At 36.3% G+C, this 14,612-nt stretch overlaps 1 protein-coding gene across 1 annotated transcript in view; it reads left to right on the top strand.

Moving 5' to 3' along the window:
* Nucleotides 1-9,722: 9,722 nt before the first annotated feature.
* OLFM4 (olfactomedin 4) overlaps nt 9,723-14,612 on the top strand; it is a 129,347-nt gene continuing 124,457 nt past the window's right edge. The window contains exon 1 of the mRNA XM_053705492.1: nt 9,723-9,803. Within this exon, the coding sequence (XP_053561467.1) occupies nt 9,723-9,803 (81 nt within the window). The remainder of the gene's footprint in view (nt 9,804-14,612) is intronic.

Genomic DNA, 14,612 nt, shown 5'->3' with positions numbered 1-14,612 from the left:
CCTATGCTAACCTTTCTTTATACCAGTTCCTCTCCTCCATTGCTATCCCCTGAACCCCCTTAGCATGTAAGCCTACGAGTCCAGCTGTTTGTAGATCACCTTCTTAAGAGTGGATTACAGCAGTGCAACTCTTGGCAGGGCCCTCTACCCATTTGATCCCTTTAATTGTTTTGTTGCACTCCCCTTTGTTTATAGCGCTGCAGAATCTGTTGGCGCTCTACAAATAACCGATAATAATAATAATAATAATAATAATAATAATAAAACCCAGAAACAAAATGCATAAAGCACACAAACACATTCTGGGTGATGTTGAGGGGTTCTAGAGCAGGGGATTTTAAACCTGCCCACAGGCCTCTCTTACAGGACAGATTTTCAGGATATCTGATCGGGAGCACAGGTCATATATTCAGCTGATTATCTTATAATCTACCCTGCTAGGTAGGCCTCAGGACAAGTTTGAAAACCCCTGTTCTAGAGCAATGTAACCACAAAAATACTCACATTAGTAAGCAATAATCTAGGAACTTAATAAAAAGCTGATTAGGGCATGCACATGCGCTGTAAAAAAAAATCACATAATCACTTGTGCATGTGTATTTTGTAAAGCGAGCTCTACTTCTGGTGATATTTGTTAATGTTTTTAGCCACATCTTCTTGTAGGCAGTTCAAGGTAGTTCTTTACCACATATTTTAATAGGCAGTTCAGGGTAATGACTACTACTATCAATAATAGTACTCATATTTGTAGTAAGAATAATAATATTATTTTAAAAAATGGGCAATTATTTTTAGTTGTAGTACAAACATAAATAAAAGGTAAAATCCTTTTACAATAATTAATATTACATATTGCAATGACTTACATTAAAGGGACATCAAACCCACATTTTTTTCTTTCATGATTTAGAAAGAGCATGCAATTTTAAACAACTTTCTAATTTACTTCTATTATCTAATTTGCTTTATTCTCTTAAAATTATTTGCTGAAAAGCATATCTTGATATGCTCAGTAGCTGCTGATTATCCTCTGCACATAGATGCCTCGTGTGATTGGCTCACCCATATGCATTGCTATTCCTTCAACAAAGGATATCTAAAGAATGTAGCAAATTAGATTATAGACGTAAATTTGAATGTTTATTAAAGATGTATTCTCTATATAAATCATGAAAGAAAAAAATTGGGTTTTATGTCCTTTTACGTATAACCCACTGCTTAGTGATTTATTAAAACAAAGAAATAGCAATGAAATGCTGCAGCTTTCCGTGGTTAGAATAGTGACCTTTTAAAAAAAAAAATTTGTATAAAGGGCGCCATTTCTAGTATTGAAACTAATGAGATGCTTAAAGGGACATTAAACACTTTGAGATGGTAACATAAAAATGATAATTGTATATATATAAAAAAATCTGCTATATACTTTCATTATTTATTTTGTCCCCTTTTAATGTAATTAAATTCTGAAATTGTGAGCTTCTCAGTTCCTGATAGAAATGAAAGTGAAGAACACAGTTATATTCCATACAGCCATTGGCTGCACATTCTAGTTTGCTTTTTATAATTGTCCCTAATTGGTCACAGCAGAGAAGGTAACCTAAGTTACAACATGGCAGCTCCCATTGTTATATTGACACTAAAACATTGCACTTATTTTGTCAATATTTAAACAGCTAATGCAACTTTAAAAAATACATTATGTTATTCCCAGAGTAATCTTTTCTTTGAGTGCATCATTCTATCTAGAATTTATTTAATAGATTACAAGTGGAGTGCTAATTTATCATGTGCCCACAAACAAGCTAATTTGCCTGTTTGTGGGCACGTGATAAATAACCAGAGATTACAAGTGGCACGTTATTGCTACCTCAAGCTCACGGTAGCAATTAGCGTTAATCAGATAAGATCTCTGGTTAATTTTATGAATGTCCACAAAATGCCTCCAAAATCAAGTGTGATATATATTTGTTTTAAAAATAAAGATAGTAGCATCTTTATTTTTTAATAAAATAACTGCATAAGCAGTTTTTGGGGTCTAAAGGGAGCGGATGTGGGGTGTTAGAAAAAAAACAGCACTAAAAAGTGCCTTTACATAGAGGTCTATGGGAACTGTGTGTTTCCAGTAAATATATATGTATATGCTTATATACATATATATTTATGTGTTAATATGTGTATATACACATATTAACACATAAATATATATATATATATATGTATATAAGCATATACATATATATTTACACTTTGCTGCCATCACTGCACTACTTACCCCCTGCGCTACAGGAGTTCTTATGCCGTGTCTGACGGCATGAGAACGAGGCTCCCATTGTAGCCTATGGAAGTACTCTTGTGAGCGCAATGCTTCCTAGCACAAGTTCATGTTTGCATTGCTCTCAACTTGTAAAACCAACGCACATAAGCGTGCGCTTGTATTACTAAGTGAAGCGCTAATATGGCTTTCTCTAAAGCAATATTAAGCGCTCCATTTGTAATCTGGCCCTTAGTGTTTAATGTCCCTTTAATTGTAGCATAAGGGGCCAAATTATCAAGCTCCAAATGGAGCTTAATGCCCCTGTTTTCGCGCGAGCCCTCAGGTTCGCCGGAAACAGCAAAAATGAGGCAGCAGTCTTAAGACCGCTGCCTCTGAGGCTGAGGTCCGCAATCCTATACAATCGGGATGATTGACAACCCCTGCTAGCGGACGATTGGCGGTGAATCTGCAGGGGGCGGCATTGCACAAGCAGTTCTGGTAAACTGCTTGTGCAATGTTAAATGCCAACAGCGTATGCTGTCGCCATTCAGCGATGTCTGTCGTACATGATACGCTACAATACCTGATAATGTTAATGTAAAGTATAAGAATAGATATATAGGTATAGGTATTTACAGAGATATATAGAAATATGTATTTGAAATAAAAACATGTGAAGAACATTGGAATGTGAAATATGAACATTAAATACACAGTAAAACACAGTATGTTATATTAAAGGGACATGATACCCAAATGTTGAAGCACTTGAAAGTGATGCAGCATAGCTGTAAAAAGCTAACTAGAAAATATCACCTGAACATCTCTATGCAAAAAAGGAAGATATTGTAAAGAGACTTTAATACCAGGACTTGCAAGGGAGTGTGCATCTGGCATGTGCAGGCACAGTCAGGTTATTTTCCAATTTAGTTTAAGGAAGTTTACTGTGACATTTCATGTTATTTAAGTGAAATCTCATTAGATCACAGCAAAGCAATGCAGACCTCAGCACTGCTGATGCTGATTGGCTATTGTTTTTGTTTTTTTCTTAACTTGCAGCTTGACAGTAGCTGTAACTGTTCACAGAGCACTTACTCTGGTGAGCTGAAGAAATTTTGAGGTAAAGGGGCATATGTATCAAGCTCCGAATGGAGCTTGATGTCCCGTTTTTCTGGCGAGTCATCAGACTCGCCAGAAACAGCAGTTATGAAGCAGCAGTCACAAAGACCGCTGCTCCATAACCTGTCCGCCTGCTCTGAGCAGGCAGACAGACATCGCCACAATACAACCCGATCGAGTACGATCGTGTTGATTGACACCCCCCTCACGAGTCTGCAGGGGGGCTCTTGTGAGCTGCTGGTGCAATGATTAATACGGCGAGCGTATTGCTCGCCATATTCAGCGAGGTCTGGCGGACCTGATCCGCACTATCGGATCAGGTCCACCAGAGTTTCATAACTAGAGGCCAAAATGTCTTCCCTTTTTACATAGAGATGTTCAGGTGATATTTTCATGTTAGCTTTTTACAGTTATGCTGCATCACTTTCAAGTGATTTAGCATCTGAGTATTATGTCCCTTTAATATTGAATAAATATATTTTTTTCATGTTTTCAGGTATTTTAATGAAAAGGACTCCAGTGTGTGTGTGTGAAGGTCAGCTTGACTATCAAATAATTCTGTGGTGCAATGTAGGGCCCAGTGTCAGAAAGTTGGGTCTCTGTCAGAAGCACCCAGAAATGTTTTAAGACAAAGCACTGGAGAGTACTGAACTGACCAGCAATGAGTCCAGATCTCAATCCCATAGACCACCTGTGGAGAGATCTCAAAACAGCAGTTGGGAGAAGGAACCCATCTGCTGAGAGGCCTGGAGCAGTTGGCAAAAGAAATGTGGTCCAAAATTCCAGTAGGTCGGTGTAAGAAACTCATTGATTATTAAATTGAGGGTGCCAATAATTTTGTCCAGTCAATTTTAGGAGTTTTGCATGGAATGTGTCAGATTTTGTTTTTTTCTCCACTTTTTTGTGTCACACCAATACAAACAAAATAAATAAACATGAAAATGCCTAAACATTTGTAATTGCAACAATTTTCTGGGTGAAGTGGTGCATTATCTGACAGAAATGCAGGAGTGCCAATATTTTTGGTCATGACTATAATTATCTAGATACAAATAAATAATAATAATAATAATAATAATAATATAGATATATAGGTATACATATTTATTAAGCCAAAATTCCATCAGATAGACACATAAATGTTTATTTATGAATAAATAGAACATATTCTTCTATGTGAAGAACATTGGAATGTGAAATATTAATATTTCATGTCTGGTTTAGCGCTCTTGAATATACGGGGTCGGGTTAGGTTGCGAGTATTGGTGTTAGTTTTTTTCCTGTTTTAATGCTCCATTGAAGTCTATGGGGGAATAAGTTAACGCAAACGTTTTACTTTAAACTCATTCAAAAAGCCTCTGTGTAGCGAAGTTAACTTGTAACTAAGTGAGATCAATAAATACCTCTCGTAATCTTAATATGGGTTGTAGCATTAAAACATTGTGACCGCAATTTTATTTGCGATTCTCTGAGTTGCAAAGAAAACATGGTGTATAGGAATAGATATATAGGTATATATATATATATATATATATATATATATATATATATATATATATATATATGTATATATATAATATATCTATTTAAAATAGAATGAACATTTTCCTGTATGTAAAGAACATTGGAATGTGAAATATTATTGACTCCTTTTGGGTTAGTGCACAAGCGATAAGGTTTTTTTCTTCGACACTCTGCATTGAAGTCTGTGGGGAGAATAAGTTAATAAGAATAAATAAGTATCTGAAGTCCTTTAATTAGCATCCATTGGGTTTCCCTTGCGCGCAAGAGTTTTACTTTCCACTTGTAATACGCGTGCTAATCTGTGTGCGCAAAAAGATGACTTCTGGTGGTGTTAATGCTCTAACGCGCAACTTGTAATCTAGTCCTTTATACACAAATCTCTACACAATTACTGTCCCTTTAAGAGTAAAAGGGGAAATTATGTTTTGTGGCTTAAAGAGACAGTCTACTCCAGAACTGTTATTGTTTTAAAAGAAAGATAATCCCTTTATGATGACCCATTCTCCAATTTTCCATAACCAACACAGTTATATTAATTTACTTTTTACCTCTGTGATTACCTTATATCTACGCCTCTGCAGACTGTCCTCTTATCTCAGTGCTCTTTACAGACTTGCATTTTAACCAACCAGTGCTGACTCTAAATAACTCCACTGGAGTGAGAGCAATGTTATCTATATGACACACAGGAACTAGCACAACCTAGCTGTTAAAATGCACTGAGATAAAGGCGGCCTGCAGGGGCTTAAAAACAGGCAGAGATATAGAGGTTTAGAGTTTAAAAAGTATATTAATATAATAATGTTGGTTGTGCAAAGCAGGGGAATCGGTAGTAAAGGTGTTATCTATCTTTTTAAACAATACACATTTTAGAGTAGCCTGTCCCTTTAAATACATGATCCACCTCAACAGAATATGAAATAGGCCATAAAAGCAGCTGCCAGGGAGGTTACACAGTATCCTGCACACATGACTATAGATTGCAGGTACCAAAAAGCATCAGTGAATGTAAAACTGAGACTGATCTGAAATGAAAGTAACTAAGATGCTGAATAAAAAGATATGAAAAAGGGTTTGTGAAATATAAAGGCTATGATTTTGGAGAACGGATATTAACTCAAGGATGGCAATAACCTGAATATAGAAAAACAAAACTATCTAGATGACAGGTGGTTGATTTGTTTGCAGTTAGTAATTGGCAGGGATTGTGTAGAAGCATCAACAGTGATTTGGCTCCCTTTGGCAGTTGCCTTTTTGGCAGTTGCAGATACTTAAATGGCTGTGATTGGATTTCATTGTGAAGCACAGAGCAATAACCATACAGAGAGAGGTATGCAGGCTGAATCATTCAATTGTTAGGGAGATAAGATGAGAGCAATAAACAATGATTAATTCTCCTGCAAATGAACTACACACTAGCTTTAAGGGACATGAAATCCAAAAGTGTTATTTCATCATTCAAATAGAGCTTACATTTCGTAACAACTTTCCAATTTACTTCTGTTATCAAATTTGCTTCACTCTATTGGTTCATTCTATTCTATTCTATTGGTATATTTTGTTGACGAAGCAGCAATGCACCACTGGGAGCTAGCTGAACACATCATTTGAGCAAATTAAATGAGGCATATATGTGCATCCACCAATCACCAGCTAGCTCCAAGTAGTGCATTGCGGCTCCTGAGCCTACCTAAGTATGCTCTTAAACAAAGGATACCAAGAGGACAATGTACAATGTATATTATTAGTAAATTGGAAAGTTGTTCAAAATTGCATTCAGGAACACAAAAAAGAGAAATTGCACTCGAAAGCTCAAACAAATCCTTGGATTTATTTCATCAAGAACGAACAAGTAAACTCAGGAGGCACCTTACGTACATCTTACGTGTTTCACGCTACATAGAGCGCTTAGTCATAGATAACGTCACAAAGTCTCAGGTACATTTTTAAACATGTTCTGACCAATCAGTTTACGATATTCATTAATCCATATTTCTTACAATATGCGAACTATTTCCCTAAGTACCCTAATATACTCGCAAAAAATGACATAGAAATTGATAAAAAATAATAATTAATCATCACAAAAAAGAGAGGGTTAAAAATTATTTGAAAAAGACATATAAACTAAGCATCTAAATACTTTAAATTAAATTTTTTGCTTTAAAATATGCCAAAGAAAAAATGACCTTGCACATATTAATTAATCGCAAGAATAATTTACATTGTAACTTTTAATTCTTAAGATGCAGAAAAACAAGATCAAAATTAGGTCAAATATGTATTGAAGAAAAATATATTTAATATTCAATAATATTTATGACACTGAAAGTGTATATATTTTAAATATAGAATTTAAAAATATAAATATTAACAAAACTTGGAGACAAACTTACTTTTATTCGCAATATATATTCTGAGTGTGAAGAATGACTTTATTCAAAAATATCCCATTCCTGATTTTAACCTATTGGGATCCTCGATTGCAATTTATGAATCCAAAATAATTCACTTTTTTCTAAGATTTTGTATTTGTTACCACCTCTAAGGAACACTAACACTTGATCAATGGTTGAGACTTTACATTCAGGGACATTTGTAAAGTGTTGCAAATTAAAATGTTTTGCAACAGCAGAATCCTTGTTATAATTTTTCACATCCCTAGTATGTTCACCCACCCTAGTACGGACCATACGTGTGGTTTGTCCTACATATTGACGTTGGCATAACTGGCATTCCAGATCTACTCATAAAATTTGCATAGAATGATATCTCAAAAGTCTGCCCCGTATGTGTACTTTTAAAACTGTTTCCTGTACTCAGTATTCCACAGGTATTACAATTTCTCAATCCACACTTAAAATTTCCCACTTTCCACACTTAAAAGTTTTATTATCAATTTCTATGTCATTTATTGTGAGTCTATTAGGGTACTTAGTGATATAGTTTGCATTTTGAAATAAATATGGATTAATGAATATCATAAACTAATTGGTCAGAACATGTTTAAAAACTTACCTGAGACTTTGTGACGTTATCTATGACTAAGCGTTCTATGTAGCAGGAAATGCGTAAGATGTACGTCAGGTGCCTCCTGAGTTTGTTTGTTCATTATTGATGAAAAAAATCCAAGGATGTTTTTGAGCTTTTGAGAGCAGTATCTCCTTTTTTTGTGTTCCTGAATCTTGGTGGTTTGTTCCCCCGCATTTTTACTAGCACCCTGTTACTTCTGGCTTCAGTGTGACCCCCCGGTTAATCGATCAGCTGCAAGGTATTTACTTTCTTGTTGGTTCAAAATTGCATTCTCTATATGAATCATGAAAGTTTAATGTTGACTTTTCTTACCTTTTAATAATAGCTTTTATTTATATAATGTTGCAAAATACCTCAAAATGTATAGTGTTTATCATTATGCTCTAAGTCACACATTCCATCCTTCCAAAGTGAACACAGAAGGTAACATTAGATGCTGGACCAGGTTTCATGTTCAAATTTCCTTTAAACCTCTCAAAGCTTAGGTTATACATGAAGTAATTTATTCAAAATTGTGAAGTAGTTTTCAAGACTACTAAAGCCTGATTAGAACATAACAGACTTCTACAGAAGGAACTTCTACTTGAGAACTTGTCTACCTGCAATCTAGTAATAGTACTTTGCTTCTCCTGAGCATACCTATGTATTTGTTCATCAAAGGATACCAAGGGAACAAAGTAAATTTGATAAAAGAAGTCAATTGAAAGGTCTCTTAAAATTGCAGACTCTGACACCTGTTTATCATAATGTGTGCAGACAAAGCTCCCAGAAAGAGAAAATGCCCACATGCCTTGGGGGCTCCTGGAGTTGCAGTGGCTGCCAGAATTTAAGATTGCGTTAGCAGTTGCTCATGCAACCCCGTGTCCCGCCACCTTCTCTCATGTAACCAATGGCACAATAGGAGGGCTTGCCAGTAAACCCAGAGGAATATGTCCTGGTTGATTGATATCCACAAATTTTGAGGTTGAGGGCACATTAAGGGAGCCTGCCCTGAAACAGCGCCCAAGCTGCTTAAACAGATTCATAAATGAGGGCCTTTATCTGAACCATCACAGTTTATTTTTGACTTTCAAGTCCCTTTAAATGTTTGTGTTACAGAACCTGCAATAACCAGAAGATGGTGTACTGGGCACAGTAAAGTGCTCAGGGGTGATGACTGAGCAAGACACTGTTCACAATAGCTTGGGGTGCAGCATAGCCAGTGCTACAAATAATCCCCTTGGAGATTTTTAATATCATTTAAAAACTATGGCCTTTATTGCCCCAGTAAGTTTGATCTTTTTGCCTTTTTTTGGTTTGGTGTTAATCAGGTCCCCATGTGACAGTTCAGGGAAATCTGTAGGTGCAATGTCATTTTGTGTTAGTCTCTATCTAACCAACCAGAGAAATGCATTTAAATGGTTCTCTTCTGACAAAGCTTTTGATAACACAATTTTTGGAAATGTGATGTTATCAACTGATTATTTTGTTGTTCATTATCTATAAACAATATATTTATAAAAGAGACAACATTATTCTGTTTGCAAATATTTCAGAAATGCCCTTAATAGACAATAAACGTATATTACAAACTCAGTATTACCTTAAACCTTTTGCTAAAGCATTTGTGGGCAAACGTGTGTTGCTCAATGACTTGCAAGTGGTGAAATATTTGCTCCAAATGATTTAACTATTTCCCTTTTTTTCCAAATACATTAGTGTTGAGAAACTATAAAGCTTGTGTAATCCCTGGAAACAGGCATAAAAAGGTTGCTAAATAGTTGTTGAGGTGCTACAGATACAAGGAGAGAAGATGAATTGCAAAGGGCTTTGTCTCTTTGCAGTCTTTCTGCAATGCATAGCTTCTTTATATGGGTCCACTTTGACCCTAGAAGTAAGTATATTTCTAGATATATGTTCTTTTGCTCTCAGTGCTCTCTATTTACTGGGAATAGTATTGTATCCTTAACAGAGCTGGGTTATTAAATCATGAAATTATGAAAAGGAGTTTATTTCTGATGTGTATTTTGTGATTTAAAGGGCCATTATATTGAAAAAATTACATGCTCTTATTTATTGCAGCATTTAATTTTATCACTAACAATGTTACAATCCTGTGTGTATAACCCCCCCAATAGGTTAAAACATAGTTAAATCATCACTCAGGGGCTGCAGAGAACTGCTGGTCCAAAACAGAAACTGGTGCAGACCCAATCTACAGTGTTAGTCACATGACTCATCTGCTCAACTACCACTGCTGATTGGGTTAGGCACATTGAGTAGCATGGTCACTAGTGTTAATGAATTATATATTTTTTTCCCTTTTAAGGCACCATAATAGCTATAGTTCAGATATTTTATTTTCAGTAGTTAAAAAAATGCAAATAATGCTTGTGATACAATTAATACAATATAAAGACTTAAAAATTGTATTATTTAAATAAAAACCACTAATCATGTTCCACACCATCTTGCTATAAATTGGAATGGAAATGGATGTTGTTATTATGCTTATTTAATGACTATGACTGTAATATTTATATATGGTAAAAGGTAAATTAATTACATGTATTGATGACAGGATTTACTTTTTTATATAAATTCTATATAATAATTTATGTGGGAGTATTCCTTTAAGGTGCTATGTCACTGAATTTTCAATGGACTTTAAAAACTTTGGCATTCTCAGTTGTTTTCTTATCTTATCCCAAACATGCAAGCTTCCCTGAGCTTTTAATTAATGATCAGTGAGTTCTCGCTATCAGATGAACATGGAATGCATTTGATTATAGTAGTGTCTACTGACTGCTCTTTCAGTAAAGATTGCTGTTTATTTTATTAATAACAAAATGTGATCAAAATGATATGAGTAGTATTAGTTTTATGACCTAATTCCTCAGTTGCAGCACTTACCTGAACACCTAGCTTGTATATCAGCAGGTAATATAAACTGTTACATGTACTCTATTTTAGTGGTGATAAGCTCCAGGGCACTGGGGGTTTTCTAAAACATAAAATTTGTGGGCATCATACAATTGACTACAAAGCAAAATATATTTTAGCTATCCTTACATTTATTTTTATTTTAATTATTATTTTGTTATCTTCTTTACCTCTCTCTTTGTTCTATGTAGATCCATAGAAATGTAAAAAGCTCTATACCTTGAAAATTAAAAACAGCTGGCACATTTGAGGGTTAAATAGTGATGAATAGGGGTGTATAGCACCCCAGCACTTTCTTAATGCACCCTAAAACTCCCCCAGTAGACCCGTTTATTGTAAATCCTATGAAAAATGTTGCTACCTACAGGGGCATGAGGTGAATAATTTCTTTCATCTAAGGGGTATGTTGCATATATTACGGAATTAGGTAGCTGGCTAACATTTTATGACAATGGCCTGAGATTAGACACAGGAATTGGCGCACATCCAAACGCATGAGACTGGTCCTAACTATATGAAATTAGCCAAACTAAGCTGAATAATGTAATTTTTAATATATCAAAACAAAATTTCAAACCTCTCATCCAGACTGCATGGGATGAGGCTTCCTGGCTACATATAATTTCACATATTTCAAACATATCTCTTAATGTTGCAAAAAATTGCTTTCCAAATATATCCTAATACTATAAAATTAGCCAAAACAAAGAGAAATTCCAAAATTACAAAATTACAATACTATACCACTCACCCAAACTGCATGGGATGAGGCTTCCTGGCTTTATATACACACAGTTAAATAACATAGTATGGAACACACCTGAACTGGGTGGAGTGCTTTAAATCAAAGGGCTTTGGTCAGTACCCTAGTGATAAATCAGTAAGAAATTATGATCAAGCACATCTAATGAAAGCATATGTTTTTAAATGAACATATGGTGGGAGTGCTGCCAAAGTGACCAAAATACATATAATTAGACACAGGAATTGGCGCACATCCAAACGCATGAGACCCACATATTATTTCACATATTTAAACTTTTTTTCTTTTTTTCTTATTTGTCTTTATACTGCAAAAAATTGCCTTCTTAATATTTCAACATATTTTAAAATAAAGATGGGATCTTAGTCACACAATATGGCCATATTCTGCTCAGCCAGTCACCACTTACAAGGTGTCCCATAAAAGACTGGTCCTAACTATATGAAATTAGCCAAACTAAGCTGAATAATGTAATTTTTAATATATCAAAACAAAATTTCAAACCTCTCATCCAGACTGCATGGGATGAGGCTTCCTGGCCCGAGATTAGAAATATGAGTGGAGGGCAAACGTTTGTGCGTGAGCAATATGGGGTTTATTGCGGGTGTTTGTGCTCATCGAGTTTACCGCTGATATTACTAGTTGAAAGTAAACACAATCGCTTGAGCGCAATAGCAATTTATGCTAGAATGATTCCCGCACCCTCAGAATCCTAGTTAACTCTTTTGCAAAGCTAAAAAGTTGCACAAAACACATTAAACATATATTACAAAGTATAGTTACACTCATGATAACACTATCTATTAAAAAAATATTGCACAAAAAAGTTAAAAAGGCTCAAAGATATGAGGTCTCGTGTTAGAGGAAAAAAAAAAGACAGGCAATAGGCTTTAACGTTAAGATACATACATATGCATGTCTAGAGATGCATATATATATATATATATATATATAAATTTGTACATATGTATTTATATGTGTATAAAGACTATTTACAGACATATATGCACATATAAAAACACGAATACATATGCATACATATATAGACATATCCTATTATATAAAAGGCCACGTGTGTTTGTCGGAAGCTGTCATGCGCAGTAGAGACAGCACGAGGACAAACACACCTGGCCTTACCTGACATGCTGTTGCAGCAAAAGTAGGCGTGGCCAGGCAGGAGCGTTGGTGTGGCCAGGTGGGAGCGTGGGCATGACAGGACGGGAACGTGGGAGCGTGGGCGTGACAAGACGAGAGAGAAAAAGAGAGGAGGGAGAGCAAAAGAGAGGGGGGGAGAGAGAGCAATAGAGAGGGGGAGAGAGAGAAAAAGAGAGGAGGAGAGAGAGAGCAATAGAGAGGGGGAGAGAGAGAAAAAGAGAGGGGGAGAGAGAGAAAAACAGAGGGGGAGAGAGAGAAAAAGAGAGGGGGGAGAGAGAGCAATAGAGAGGGGGAGAGAGAGAGCAAAAGAGAGGGATGGAGAGAGAGAGCTAAAGAGAGGGGAGAGAGACAGAGCAAAAGAGAGGGACGGAGAGAGAGAGCAAAAAAAAAAGGAGAGAGAGCAAAAAAGAGGGGGGAGAGAGAGAGCGCAAAAGAGAGGGGGGAGAGAGAGCACAAAAGAGAGGGGGAGCGCAAAAGAGAGGGGGAGAGAGAGAGTGCAAAAGAGAGGGGAGAGAGAGCACGCTAAAGAGGGGGGAGAGAGTGATCACAAAAGAGAGAACACAAAACAGAAGGGGGAGAGAGAGAGCGTAAAAAGAGAGGGGGAGAGAGAGCAAAAGAGAGGGGGGAGAGCACAAAAGAGGGGGGGAGAGCACAAAAGAAAGGGGGAGAGAGAGAAAAAGAGAGATCGGAGAGAGGGAGCAAAAGAGAGGGGGGAGAGAGAGCAAAAGAGAGGGGGAGAGAGAGAGCAAAAGAGAGGGGGAGAGAGAGAGAGAAAAGAGAGGTGGAGCAAGAGAGAGCGCAAAAGAAAGGGGTGAGAGCGCAAAAGAGAGGGGGAGAGAGCACAAAAGAGAGGGGGAGAGAGAGAGCAAGGGGTGTGACTGCTGTACTGCAAAAAATGGCCCGTGTGAACTGGCTTTTGGACTAGTATATATATAAGTGCATTGGAGCCCTTTGCAGGTAAGTAGATGAAAACATGTAAAATCATATTTAAGCAATATTAATTTTCCATAAAGTGTTATACTGTGTAGACTAGACATTCTTCTATATGATGTTTTTATATCCAACAGTAACAGAAAGTGATATGTTGCATTCTTTTCCTTTTTTGTATAATAACAGAAATATAACTTTAGGTGTTTATATGGAAAATAGTTTCCACCAACTGTATAGGACTTTTATGTATGACATGACTGTTAATATCAGGGCTGTCTTTAATATTGACTGGACCCTGGGCAAAAATGTTCTTGCCCCCCCCCCCACCCCATGGAATTTCGCTCTCTACCCCAACATCCCAAAAAACAACTAAATCAATTTATTTTATAATTTTTTTAAATTATTAGCCCAGCAGTGGATCATCCACTGCTGGGCTAATCATTTTAAAAAAAATTAAATAAATTGCAATATGTGAAACTAGACGTAAGCAGTACTAATAAGTAAATAAATATATAAATTCATCCACTGTGGATTAATTTAATATTATTTTGAATGCGATTCTGGTGTGAGGTTAGCTGGTTAAAGAGATTTAGGGCAGCCAACAGGAGCAAAGCAAGGTAAAGACTAAGGAGGAAGCATGGAGGTGCAGACAAATAGAAGTTTACTGACTGGAACAGCAGAAGCTGTTGGGAAGCTGTAAAATCTGAGACATAGAGAAAACAAAAACTATAATAATAAACCTTACATTAATGTGTGAAGTATCAGCATGACACTATACATCAGCCACAGCAGCACATGTCACTTCTTTGCTAGGAACAAGTTCCCTCTCACCCTGCACTAGACAATGCTGCATGTGGAGGGGCATGTGTGCACTCACTTATTCTTCCCACGGACACCTTTCTACAAAGCACT

This window comes from Bombina bombina, chromosome 3 (assembly GCF_027579735.1).
Source record: "Bombina bombina isolate aBomBom1 chromosome 3, aBomBom1.pri, whole genome shotgun sequence".
Classification (NCBI taxonomy): domain Eukaryota; kingdom Metazoa; phylum Chordata; class Amphibia; order Anura; family Bombinatoridae; genus Bombina; species Bombina bombina.
This window is presented reverse-complemented; position numbering and strand designations above follow the sequence as displayed.